The sequence below is a fragment of the Rhineura floridana genome, chromosome 3, assembly GCF_030035675.1.
Source record: "Rhineura floridana isolate rRhiFlo1 chromosome 3, rRhiFlo1.hap2, whole genome shotgun sequence".
Taxonomy (NCBI): Eukaryota; Metazoa; Chordata; class Lepidosauria; order Squamata; family Rhineuridae; genus Rhineura; species Rhineura floridana.
In genome coordinates, this window is record NC_084482.1 from 215,020,658 (window position 1) to 215,034,155 (window position 13,498).

The 13,498-nt window shown below is 45.4% G+C and overlaps 1 protein-coding gene across 4 annotated transcripts; it reads right to left on the minus strand.

Annotated features, from left to right (window-relative positions):
- Window positions 1-1,545: 1,545 nt before the first annotated feature.
- On the minus strand, window positions 1,546-12,614 carry LOC133381535 (zinc finger protein with KRAB and SCAN domains 8-like). Of its 4 annotated transcripts, none has more exons than XM_061620746.1 (10): window positions 12,546-12,613; window positions 11,245-11,274; window positions 10,208-10,874; window positions 9,614-9,685; window positions 8,619-8,681; window positions 7,720-8,474; window positions 6,988-7,114; window positions 6,373-6,455; window positions 5,983-6,109; window positions 1,546-2,732 (listed from the first exon to the last, which is right to left on the minus strand). In XM_061620746.1, the coding sequence occupies exons 3-10, from the start codon at window positions 10,746-10,748 to the stop codon at window positions 1,978-1,980; spliced, it is 2,523 nt and encodes an 840-aa protein (XP_061476730.1). In that variant the 5' UTR covers window positions 10,749-10,874; window positions 11,245-11,274; window positions 12,546-12,613; the 3' UTR covers window positions 1,546-1,977. The 4 variants fall into 4 exon arrangements, with proteins under 4 accessions (XP_061476730.1, XP_061476729.1, XP_061476732.1 ...); XM_061620745.1 differs by lacking the exon at window positions 12,546-12,613 and adding an exon at window positions 12,435-12,539; XM_061620748.1 differs by lacking the exon at window positions 11,245-11,274 and having other exon boundaries at window positions 12,546-12,614.
- Between the last annotated feature and the right edge of the window lie 884 nt (window positions 12,615-13,498).

Here is a 13,498-nt window from a genome sequence, read left to right on the forward strand (position 1 = left end):
AAGGTAGAAGACTCTTCTCAGTGGCTAATCCACTCTCCTTTCTTGTTGATTGGCTCATAGGATGCTGTAGACATAGGGACCCTGCTCCCAAAAATGTAAGGGGTTGTAAAAAACCCTGAGCCCCTGCATGACTACACCCCTGTTTATTTATTTCTAAAAGTATTTATATATCATCATCTTGTAAAACAGGACTGGAGGATCTTTGGCCCTCCAGGTGTGGCTGGACCACCACACGGTCCCCAAGCAAAATAGCCTCCCTGGATGAGGGGTGTCCTCATTGCCTCCCTCCCAATCAGCTTTTCAGGGCCACCCAGAGAGGATTTATGGGGCCTGGTGCAGGTGTGGTGTTGGGGGTCCTGCTACTGCCCCCTACAAGGACCCATACATGTGGGTACAAAGCTGGGGGGGCCACGCGCAAGAAGCATTGCAGGTGCAGACCACATTAGAATTCCTGCCTGTGGCTCCTCCTGGGATCAAGGACAGATGTGCTTCAATTTTTTACATGGGGATAGGGATCGGGTTGTGCTTCTCCTGAGTACCCCCCTCCAAATTCCAACCTCCCTCTGGCAGAGCTTCTTTCTGCTTCCTGGGACTCAGTCTGCCAGGTCTTCTGGGGCTGGCCTGCTGCTGGCCTCCACTACTCACTCAGGAAGAATTCCTCCCTTAAGGCCCAGGCCTCACACCATGCCTACACCTCTCCCTGGGGTATCTCCCACAGAAAATTACTCTCCAGTGGCACCTTGCCTGGAACTCTTACGTGGTGTTTGCTCACTCACTCACTCCACTGAATTTTGCCTAGTTCAGTTAAGTTGATCACTGCGTTCTGCAGCTGAGGGCCTCCTGCAGATACCATCTTATCAGAAGGTCCCTTCCACACAACATAGAAAGTGGACCTTTAGTGCAGTGGCACCTACCCTTTGGAATTCCCTTAAATATTAGACAGGCACCATGTCTGTTATCTTTTCAGCGCCTAATGGAGAACTTCCTCTTTCAACAAGCCTTTTAAGTAGAGACCTTATCCCAGTCTGTATCTGTGTTGGAATTGCTTTTAAAGATGTTTTTAAAGCTTTTTAAAGAGTTTTTAAAGATGTTTTGTTTTAATATATTTTAAAGTCTGTTTTGTAAGATGTCTAAGAGTGATTTTTAGCTTGTTTGCCGCCCTGGGCTCCTAGCAGGAGGAAAAGCAGGATAGAAATTTAATTGATTGATTGAGTAATTAATCAATAGCAGTGAATGGGATTGCAAGGATGTCATGGGCAAAGGGAAGGATTCTGTTCTGCCCCCCCCCTCTGCAAACAAATCTTGTGTCCAGTGGGCTCAGAATCAATCCTTGCAAACATTTGGGCAAATTCTGGAAAATAAAGAAAGAACTGAATATGTCGAAGCAGTCTTGTTCTTGTCAATCATGTTCTGTCTTATAATGTGGTTATATGGTAGGTGATAATCCACTGTGGTACAAATAATGACAAGACTAATATCATTAGGGATCCTTTGTTTAGGGTAGAGATTAAAAGACAAAACATATTCTGCAAAGCTGATCAGTAATCGAATGAGAATAAACATTTTATTTACTTGAAGCATTTTTAACCTGCTATTCAGACAAAAAAATCTCGTAGACTGGCTTACAAATACTGTATCAGTAATAAGATCGTTCCTGTTCTCAGACTTGCAATCAAAAAGACACAGCACAAAAAGAAAAACGATTGGGAGGTGGTGAAAAACCAGCCCAGTTTAAGGAAAGGAGGAATCAAACATTGCTGGCCTTTCAACAAAGCCAAAGCAGAAGCTCCGCAGCCCCCTCTCACCATCTGAGCTCCAATCTGAAATAGCTGTAACAGAATAGCACTCCATATTCTAACCACTTTTAGTTTCCTCAGTTCCCTGAATCCTTTGATGAGATGTATCTTATTACTGAAGCTCTTCCCATACTCCAAGCATTTTATGAGTTCACCCGTATGTGAATCCTTTGATGAGAAATTAATCTTTTTTGGAACTGAGGTGCTTTCCACACTCCAAGCATTTAAATGGTTTCTCCCCTGTGTGTATTCTTTCATGAGCAGCGAGATTATTCTTCCGACAAAAGCTCTTTCCGCATTCAGTGCATTTATATGGTTTCTCTCCTGTATGGCTCTTTTGATGGGAAATTACGTTAGAACTGTGACAAAAGCTATTTCCACACTCTAAACATTTAAATGGTTTCTCTCCTGTGTGAATTCTTTGATGAATAGTGAGATGTGCCTTCCGACAGAAGCTCTTTCCACGCTCCAAGCATTTATATGGTTTCTCCCCTCTGTGAATTCTTTGATGAATAGTGAGACTTGTACTTCTAGTAAAAGTCTTTCCACATTCCAAGCATTTAAATGGTTTCTTCCCTGTGTGAATTCTGTGATAAGTAGCGAGATGTATCTTCTGACAGAAGCTCTTTCCATGCTCCAAGCATTTATATGGTTTCTTCTCCGTATGGGTCCTTCGATGGGAAATAAGGACAGAATTTTGACAAAAGTTCGTTCCACAGTCTAAGCATTTGTATAGTTTCTCTCCTTTGTGGATTTTGTAATGAGCTTTCAGTGTTGATTTAGAACTGAAATTTCTCTGACACACACAGCATGTATTTCTTTCTTTCCTGTTGTCTTCTTCAGTTCTCCTTTTTTTCAGCTCCCTCTTTATACACGTGGCTCTTTCTGGGAACAGCTTGTGTAGTTCTCCCTGAATCTCCATTTCCCATTTATGACCTGTTACAAAGAAGTCAGGAAACAAGAACCTGAAACCACTGAACAACCACAATGCTTTTGATAAAGGAAGAACTGAAAAGCCTTAGCTGGGAGGAAGATGTTTGTTGGGAGTAAAGCATCAACGCATGTTACAAGTGACCTGAACCAGTGCAGGGTGATAGACAGAAAGGCGTTCTATTCTTCCCTCTGCTGATTCCTCCTCTAAATTTAGTGTTTGTTGTTTCTGCAGGCTTTGCTCCTTCCCTTCCTCCCTTCTGCTCCTGTCTTTGTTCTCAGTTAGTTAGTAATGGCTCCCTACATACAGGCTGCATGGCTGCTTCAACATGTATGGCTTTACCCAGGGCTGGATTAAGCCGAGGAGGGCCCCTAGGCTGATTGGTGTTTGGGGGGCCCTTCTCCTCTTAGGTAATATTTTTCTCAAACCCCTTACAATGAACCCTGCCTATATATACAGTATGCATGCCACAAACCGCGAAGATTAAAAACAGCAATCAATAATAAATATCGGCGCAGCGCACAGGCGCACACCCATTATGAAAAATAAAATGTTTAATGGACCATTTTTATTTGGCTGGTGTGCATTATGTCTTTTAAGCCATCCTTTTAGAACGTTATGAATGCGATTGCAAAGTGCAAACATTTTCTTTTTGTACATAATGAAAAATCTATATTATAATTTTTTTTAGCTTATGCACGGGCCCCCAAGAGCTCCGGGCCCTAGGCCTCAGCCTACTAAGCCTAATGGATAATCCAGTCCTGGCTTTACCTCTTTGTAGTAATAAACCTTGTTTATTTATTCTTTCAACTACCAGTCTTAACTGATACCAACTACCAGTCTTAACTACTAGTTAACTACTGGTCTTAATTACCAGTCTTAACTGTTTAGACAAGTATGCTGGGAAAAACAGAAGGGAGTAGAAAAAGAGGAAGGCCAAACAAGAGATGGATTGATTCCATAAAGGAAGCCACAGAGCTGAACTTACAAGATCTGAACAGGGTGATTCTTATCAGGAGGTTCGTTCTGCACAATATAGGAAACGGACCTTTAGTGTGGCAGCACCTACCCTGTGGAATTCCCTCCCTTTGAATATTAGACAGGTGCCATCTCTGCTATCTTTTCGGCGCCTTTTGAAGACTTTCCTCTTTCAACAAGCCTTTTAGGTTGAGACCTATCCCAGTCTGCATCTGTATTAGAATTGCTTAATATTTTTTTTAACCCTTTTTAAAAGTTCTTTTTTTAAAAAATGTTTTTAACACTGTTTTGCTTTAATGTATTTTAAGATCTGTTTTTATGATGTTTTAAAGTGTTTTTAGTGCTTTGTTTGCTGCCCTGGGCTCCTGCTGGGAGGAAGGGAGGGATACAAATTAAATAATAAACAAACCAGTCTTAACAGACCAATTAATTCCACACTCTGCTGCAATACACACACACACACACACGACACTCTAACACCATCCATTTATTTGCCTCTGTTTACACCTTAGGTGACAGCAGTGTTCTTCAGACTGTTGGATTAGGACAATGAAGACCCAAGTTCAGCTTCCAGATTATTTATTTATTTAATTTGTATCCCACCCTTCCTCCAGCAGGAGCCCAGGGCGGCAAACAAAGCACTAAAACACCCTAAAACATCATAAAAACAGATCTTAAAATACATTAAAACAAGACAGCATTAAAACATTTTTTAAAAAAAACTTTTTAAAAAGGGTTAAAAACATTATTAGACATGATGCTCACTGGGTGGCCTTGAGTAATCACTCAGACCAGCCTAACTCACAGGGTTGTGGTCTAGTTAAACCACAGAATAACCCCATCCATTCTCTTCTGAACTGTTTGGAGCAATGGAAGGACAGAAATATTATAAAAAGGAAAGGCCCTGTCATTCAGTGGCAGAGCATGCTACTTCCATATGGAAAATCCTACATCTAATAACTGAATTCTCTAATTAAATGATCTTGGAAAGAGCCCTTGAATTATTATTATTATTATTATTATCTGCAATTTATAAGACGCCTATCTGGCAGGTAGAATCCTGTCACTCTAGGCGACGTACAATAAAGAATAATACATGACCAAAAACAGAGCAGTCAATTAAATTAAATAAAAGATCATGTGAATGTGCTGAGCATCGCACTTTGGAGAGAAGCTGCCAGTCAGAACAGACGTTACTGGGTTAGATGGGCCAATGGCTACAACAGGGCTATTCTGTCAGGCTTCTGGGGTTCTACAATGGCTCCATTCAGTACATGCGCTTGATTTTTTCCTGCTGTTGACTTAAGTTGCTCACATTATGATGTGGTTTAAACATTTTGCCCCTTGTGGATTTTTCTTAAATGGAAATGTTTTAATCACTAAAAACAGAGAAACCCTGCTAGAACGCAAAAAAAAAGAAAAAAGGAATTTGAAATACTAAAATATGAGAAATACACAAAGGTGCTCATTACTATATTTTCCAAACCCCTCTCTCACACGCACTAGCCTACCCCACAGGGTTCAGGTAAACTACAGAACAACCCAATGTATTCTCTTCTGAACTGTTTGGAGAAATGGCCTTGTTATTCAGGGGCAGAACATAACGTTATTCATTTATATTTAAATTTATATCCCTCTTTTCCTCCCAAAAGGAGCCCAGTGTGGCAAACAAGAAATGATAAGACTCTAAAATCACCTTAAAAATATATATTTAAAAGGAAATATCTTTTAAAAAATCTAAAAAAAACAATTCTAATACAGACGCAGCCTGGGATAAAGATATCTACTTAAAAGGCTTGTTGGAAGAGAAGGTCTTCAGCAGAGGCTGAAAACAGAACAATGGTGGAACCCGCTTAATATTTTAGGGAGGTGAATCCAAAGGGTAGACGGCACGACACTGAAGGCCCGATTCATATGTTGTGCGGACAGAGTTCCGGATGAGATGGTGAGAAGGCCCTCACCTGCAGAGTGACTGACTAGGTATATAAGGAGTGGGACGATCTTTCAGAGCATGTCATTGGCATGCATTATGATCCCAAGTTCATTCATTGAATTGCTGCTGGCTATGCATACATTATGTTATGCTTTTAACATTTTGCTCCCTTGTAGATTTTTGTTCAATGGAAAAGCAAGACATGACTGCTTTAATCAATAAATATTTTTAAAAACCTTGCTAGATTAGTTCTAACTTGCTAGATTATAGGAAATGTGCAAAAATGATCGCTATTATAGTTACTCAATGATATCATCATCAACTATGCAGCCAGGGAGCCTTACCGAGAGAGGTGATGATCCGAAAATTCTCCTCCATGACTTCCCTATGCAGCGCCCTCTGGTCAGGATCCAGCAAAGCCCACTCCTCCTCCGTGAAATACACAGCCACCTCCTCAAAGGGCACGGGACGCTGAGAGGAAAGGAAATATTTGACACTTTAGAGATAACAGAAATATTACCGACTACCAAAATCAACAACACTCATCAAAGAAGGGAGGCTGGATACTATCCTGCAGAAATGAGACCTTCTCAAGTGGCAATCACAGTCTCCTTAGCAGGCAGCTTTGACAGAAGCAAAGAGAGAAAGATTTGTTCAGGCCCAGGAAGGTGAGCAGAGGACAGAGGCACTCAGGCTGCCTCCAGCCTCTCACCCCACTGATCCTTCCCCCCTACCTGATCCGGATTCACAACAGCTGCTTCCCCTCCATCACGAAGTTCAGATGGCTGAGGAGGTCTTGCCGGCATCATTTCACCCTCTGCGAGAGAGGAAGGTGGTGAGAAGCTAGCAGCATGTGCTTGTCTCAGAGGATGAGTGACAAATGTTTAAGTACGCCCTGACATTGCAAAATATCTTATCCATCGTACATATTTTGGTTCTTCCTACACACTGCACAGTTCAGTTATGTGAGAAAGAACAATTTGTGTTGTTGGCCAGGAATCCAACTAGTGGTTTGTTATTGTTGTTGTTATGTGCCTTCAAGTTGACTACGACTTATGGCGACCCTATGAATCAATGACCTCCAAGAGCATCTGTCGTGAGCCACCCTGTTCAGATCTTGTAAGTTCAGGTCTGTGCCTTCCTTTATGGAATCAATCCATCTCTTGTTTGGCCTAGTGACCTAGTAAACTAGTGGTTTACATCCTCAAATATTGAAAATAAAATCATTTTTGAACTGTGAAAAAGGCCGGGGAGAAGCCTCTCCCCACAATTCCCAAGGTTCAGGAGGACGTAAAAGAATTCCTGGGATTTCTGGCATAAGCAGTAAGAGGGAGATCAAGAATTCTTACCCAGCAAAGTGGCAAGTCCATCACTCTCCCAAATGCTCCTCTTTTGCAGGGGAGTCTCTCTGGCCTCAGATAAAGCCTCCTGTGACTCCAGGAAATCAGTGACCACTTCAGCTGAGAAACCATTTACCTGAAATGTCAAGGGTAACAGAGAAGGATTAGAAAAGGCTTGATAGAAGCAAAAGGCCTTGGGGAGTTTGGGAGATTCCTCTATGGATGTTTTCCAGAAAGGGTTCAACAAGTATAGAGTGCTTCAAGGCAGGGCTGTGGAGCCGGAGTCGTGAGCAATTTTGGGTGGAGTCGGAGTTGGTAGAAAAGTACCGACTCCAACTCCTTCATAAATGGCAAATGTATATTAACTAGTAATAACACATTTACTGTAGTAAAATGGTAGCACAAGGCATTTCATCACCACCACGTGAATCCAGAGCTTGGAAAAGTTACTTTTTTGAACTACAACTCCCACGAGCCCAATCCCTGGGGCTGATGGGAGTTGTAGCACTGGATTCACGTGGTGGTGATGAAATGCCTTGTGCTACCATTTTACTACAGTAAATTTGTTATTACTAGTTAATATACATTTGCCACTTATGAAGGAGTCTGAGTCGGACAGTAGAAAAATAGAGGAGTCGGAGCTGACGGTCTGGCATACCGACTCCACAGCCCTGCTTCAAGGTCTCCTCCTTCCCCTCCATATGAGCCCCTTGAAAGGACCAGGATGAAACTCTCTCTCACCTGCTGCTCTGCCTGCTTCTTCTCCTCTGCCCGGCTCAGGAGGAAACCTTCAGCCAGGGCCACTGCCTGGGAAGTGGTCTCCGCCCCACATTCCCTCACCCAGTTCTCCATCTCCGGTGGAAGGACAGCCAGGAACTGCTCCAGGATCACCAGGTCCAAGATCTCATTCTTTGTGTGGTGCTCTGGCTTCAGCCACTGACAGCAGAAATTGTGGAGTCGGTTGCAAACTTCTCGGGGGCCCTCAGCCTCCTGGTAGCAGAACTGCCTGAAATGCTGGCGCTGCACATCTGAGCAGAGAGTGTCCTCCTTTGTAAGCTGCTGCAGTGGCCCACTTGTGGTTTGTGTGATGTTTCTCCCCGCATTCGCACTTACATTGCCACCGCTTGCAACAGTATTGTTTTGTTCCCGGTAAGTGCGGGTCAATGTTTGCAGACTAGACGCAACGGCACTTACTGTCGAGAGGATTCCATCCATTCTCTCTAAGTACATGTTTCTGTCCAGCATGCTCTGAGCAGCTCTATCGTCCACATTGGAAAGTCGATGACGGAAAAGGTCATTCTTTTCCCTCATTAGCATCATGAAGTCCTCGTATTCTGTTGCTGCCGCTCTCTCTCTCCGACGAGAGTCCTCTTTTGCCTCTTCCAGTATGGACATGAGGAGCATGTCTGTTCGGGTTCCTTTTGGCTTCCTTCGCCTTAGTTCTGCAAGACGAACTTGTGGTGACAGGGTCGCTGTTTGGTTGTGTATGGCTGGGTCTGTGAATTGAGCAACGTTACATGTTAGCGGTGTTCTCACAAATAATGGCAAGCATTGACACAAACAAGAGGGTCCATAATTTCTCTTACATAGCAGGACTAACTGTCAGTTACAGTTAGAACCATTCCCACAAGACCACGTACCAACATTTCCACGTGCGTCTTCTGCATCCTCATGTTCTGGTTGAGCCGCACCCGCTTCCAAACCTTCCGGAGACATGGCGAGACAAGAACGATAAAACAGTTAAACGAAAAATACAGTCTGTGATACGATTAGTGATTGGGTACATACAGCAGTAGTGGTCCTGGCAGTTTAACAATCAGTCCCTCTTTGCAGTCTGCTCAGGGAATTATGGTTCGGTGAGAGGAATATTGGGTCTCCTAAAAACGTGCAGCACCTTGGAACACACTAATGGCCATTGTTAGCAGAGCACTGTTGGTGTAACTGCGTGTCAATTGCCAGAGTTTGATGTGATTGGGGTGGAGTCCACTAGACATTGCTTCCCCAAGGAATGATTCAGGTGACAGGATAGCGTGGGAAAATTTTTGTAAGAGGACTTGGCAGTAGTAGCACTTGAACAGGTAAAATGTTAGGACAAAACATGTTTGCAATGAGAAAAAAACTGGTGATCTCCATTACTTGTACGCATATTTCGGAACAGGGAGAGCGTGGAGAATTGTGGTTTGTCAAATACAACTCAAACAAGGTGCCAGTCTGGAGGGCCAATGGATTGGGCTGATGTGGGTAGTACTTCTAAAAGTTGCTTTCGAAAGCTATGGAAACACAGTGGTGTTTGTGTAAGAGGCAGGAGTAGCAGAGAAGACTGTGTATGTGTATACCAATGACCTCCTCGTTAATTGCACTGCAAAGAAGAAAGAAAAACAATGTGGAGATACAGAAAGGAGAGCCGCTACCCAAGTCACCGCCAGGGAAGAAATTGCATTTCCTTCTTTCTGTCCATTGATGGTAAAAATCAGATGCATTGCGGTATAGCGGTAACGTTTTGTGGCCAGCGTTACACAACCACCTTTCCATGAAGGTCACTGTGTGACGTTTTGCCAGTCAAGGCCACTCATCCGCAGAGGAAGGCAATGGCAGACCAAAACGATTTCCCTAGATGGGATAAAACTAAGATTACCTGCTTGCCGAGCGCACACGTCTTCATCTCTATGTACATGTCCAGGATCTTCATTTGGTGCTGTTTCTGTCTCTGCAAGGCAAAAGTAATATCAACTTCTGTCACCATGCATGTTATTTCAAAATTAATTCAAATTAATATCGGTTGTGGCATTCCAAAGAAAGCAGTGCCAAATGCACATGTTGATGCTCTGTTCTGCTTTGCACTTACTGTAAACCGCCCAGAGTGGTTTGGCTATGGGACAGTATATAAAATCAATAAATAAAGACATAAATTGAAAAAATGGGTACACCGCTACACATAAGCCCCCTTCCTGTACTTTTTCACAGGGGGAAAGCCAAGAAGGGCTTTCGATACACTTCTACCCCCCCCATCACTCGCAGGTCTGAATTCGCAGTGCTTGCCCTAGACTTGCGCTGAAGAAACACCCCTGAACTGCGCTACCATGAGGGAACAGGGGGACAACGCGCTGGATCACCCCCTTATTGACTGTTGCCGGGGCTGCCCCTCCCCCTACCACTTTGCACTCCACTGCATGTTAAGCAACCATTTTGCCCTTAACTGCAAAATAGGGGTCAATGGAGAAGCACTTACGCGAGAGACCACATTCCTCGAGGTCACTTAAATTGACTGTTGTCATTTCATTTAGCCGCGATGACTCTGGACAGACTGGTGCAGGCGAAGCTGTTGCTGTTGTTACATTCTTGGGTGACGATGCAGGCTGCAGAGCGTCATTGTGCTTACGAACATGAAGACTCCTGGACACTCGTAGTGGCGTTACGCTAGCATCCCCTCTCAGAATTCGGTGCAGTTGCTCATAATAGGGGCAAGTGGTTCTACTGTTTCCCGATTTTGAATTGTGGGCGACGACCCTGCGATACTCCCCTCTCATGACCTTGGTCTTGTTTCTGCACTCCTTGGCTGTCCGGAAGTGCCCTCTGCTCGCCATCTGCTTAGCGATGTTTTCAAAGGTGTCAATATTGCGGTGGCTACTTCGGAGTTGTCCTTGTACCTCTGATTCCCCCCAAATGTCCAACAAATCCAAGACCTCGCAGGAACGCCAGCTGGGACCTCTAGCTCCACTGACACGTTCCTGGGCCACAACATCAGGAGAGACAAGCCCTTGCTGTGCCATCCCCTTTTTCTGGAATTTACTTCCTGTCTCTCTGTCCCCCTCCTTTCCTTTCTCTGCACTCTGCTTTGATGCAGTTAACAACGGGTGGGACAGCCTTTCCTGCTGGATGTGTTCTGTCTCCCCTACCTAGAAAGTGGCATGGGAAAAAGAAACGGTTGAAATTATCGACTTGAAGGGATTGTCTTGCCATTTTCATATATATATATATATATATATATATATATATATAAAAAAAACCTTCCACCCCCTTCCCCAGCAATATGCAAAGACTTGTAAAATACATATACTTGTAAAAACCAGCATTAGCTAAAAAGGCAACAATTTATGTATGTACACAACACGACTAGGTAAGAATAACAGAAACTGGTATATATCAGCTTGCATAAGAGGCTGCTTACAAGGACACCAAAAGGAGCCTCCTCTTCATGCGAATGCATCTCACATGAAAAGGGAATGTATTAGCTACTGAGAAGAGTCTTCTCAGTGACTGTCTTACCTCCTTGCAGTCGGATTGTCTTGCTCCAATCTGCAGGAAAGGATAACAAAGCATGTCAACGGTTCATCTCAGTGTCTTACACACTCTCCTTTAATGGGGTCCGTGCGGCCCTAACCATTGCCCGCACAGAAGCACTCTCAACGCTTCTCATCCAGCCTCAAACCACATGCAAAAGGATGGGCCAAGCAGGGAGCGCTTGGCCCCAGGGTGTGGGCCTATAGGCTAGGATGCTGCCCTGCCCTCCCCGGTGCAACCCAAAGGCAAACCCCAGCACCACTCGCAGCCCTTTCCCGATCCCCAGGAGCCTGCCAAAGAATGGAAATGGAGGGAACACGGAGGAGGAAAAATGGTAGATCTAGAGGGAAGGATCCGACCAGGGCACCGCAGAAAGGCGGAGGCGGGGAGGAGAGGGAAATGTCTGTGTGTGTGTGCCTGTGTGTGCACGTGCGTTTGTGCAAAAGGGGGGGCCGGAGGCTTCAATGATTCCCCTCCCCTTTCGCATCCCTCTCTCTGTACTCACCCTGGCCTGCCAGTGCAAACGCTCCCATCTCTGCCCTTGCCTTGCCGCTGGCCTTAAATTCAAATTTCACGCTCTTGCGGCCAAGCGCAAAGGTCCAAGCAGGAGCAATAGATTCTGGAGGGAAGGATGGCCCCAGGGCGGCAGAAACGGCAGCGGCGGGAGGAGGAGAGGGAAACGTGTGTGTGTATGCAAAAGGGGGGAGGCGAGGCCCTGGACTCGGGACCACCAGCAGCAGCCCCAAAGAATCAAAGGATCCAGCAGCCTGGCGGGATTCCTTAGCTAGGAAAGGCTGGTGAGAGGTGGGACGGGGGAGGGGGAGATCGCCCTCCACCAAGCCCTGGCTTGTTAACAGTGTTTCCAGAATGGGGGGAAATGTAGCCGCTGACACCACCACCTCCCACCTTGCTGAGCTGGCTACATCTGGCGCTTCCTATCCCGAAACTCCCCAAGTGCAGCTGCTGCGAAGCAGGCTCCCCCACCGCCGCCGCCAGAGCCGAGGAAGCTGGACATAGCATGGGGCTGCCGGGGCAACTGCTGTTCCTTGGCTCCGCGGTGGCCCGTGGCCCTGTCCAGGTGCCAGTCACACCGCTCGGCCAAGGAGTTCTCCAGCCCACAGCACAGAGGAGGGCTGCACGGTCTATCCTATTGGCGCTTTCAAAACTCATCTTACCGTATAGGGAGCCACACAACAATACCCGCCAGGATCTAGCCTCCACTATCACCGTTGAGACTATTCACTAGAAAGATGCAATCGGCTGGCAATCACTTCTTTCTACCTTACCTACAACGTGTCTGGGTAACAGCTGCTTCCGCACAAAATGCGCATTTTTGCATCTGCGCAGTACAACCCATTGCTATGATTGGTTCACTTTTCCCGGGCTTCCCCACCACCACCATATTGGAGCACATGAGCTAAAGTGAAAATACATGATTGGATGGGAATGAGGAAGGGGCAGGGAGACCCGCCCAAGGACCTCCCATGGACCGCCCACATCTCCAAAGTCCGCGGATAATCCTCATTTTCCCTATTCGCTTTGTGATTGGGTAGTCCCCACTTGTCTTGTTTGCGCGCTGTTTAAAAACGTTAAGAAATCCGCTCTTTTTGCGCCCACACATTAAAGACATTCTTTTCGGTTTTTCCCAAAGCCCCACCTCTCCCTCCACCCCATGAGGCAATTGATTCGCAAAATATGACCTGTGCTGTCCCCCCCCCCTTGCAACCAAGCCTACTAACGCTCAGGCGCTTAGATGCAAAAGCGCCAGATTTGAATTTGCGATTGAGCAAGAGGGTGCAAGGCAAGAATTCCCCTGCCGGGGAGGGCCAGCAAGCGAGCAGGCAGCGGGGAAGGGCGAGCGGCCAAGGGGAAGTATGAGCGAAGGAGCTGGCGGAGGGCGAAGCCTTGAAGTGGCTGTATTTGTTTCTTTTAAACTAACAACAAATTATCTCATTAATATGTTTCAGTTACAGCCTGTAAAAAGCCCGCCGCGGTCTGACAATCCCCTTCGAGTCCCACTCTAGGAACTGACAATAACTTCACAATAACTTCACAGCTGTTTCTGTTGTGTCCCCGCTTTTCTAGACTTCCGGGTGGGGGAAGGAAAAAGAAAGAAAGGGGTTGCAATTTTTTTTAAAAACCCGATCTCGCTCAATTTCAAAGGAAGAATTATTGATTTTGTGTGTGTGTGTGTGTGTATAAAACCAAGAAGAAGGATGGGGGTATGGGTTGGAGGTGG

Coding starts and splice junctions, on each gene's coding strand:
- LOC133381535 (XM_061620748.1), bottom strand. CDS start 10,748: ATGGCACAGCAAGGGCTTGTCTCTCCTGATGTTGTGGCCCAGGAACGT. Junction 8,475..8,618: donor AGACGCACGTGGAAATGTTG/GTACGTGGTCTT, acceptor CTCAATTCACAG/ACCCAGCCATACACAACCAA. Junction 7,115..7,719: donor AGAAGCAGGCAGAGCAGCAG/GTGAGAGAGAGT, acceptor TTGACATTTCAG/GTAAATGGTTTCTCAGCTGA.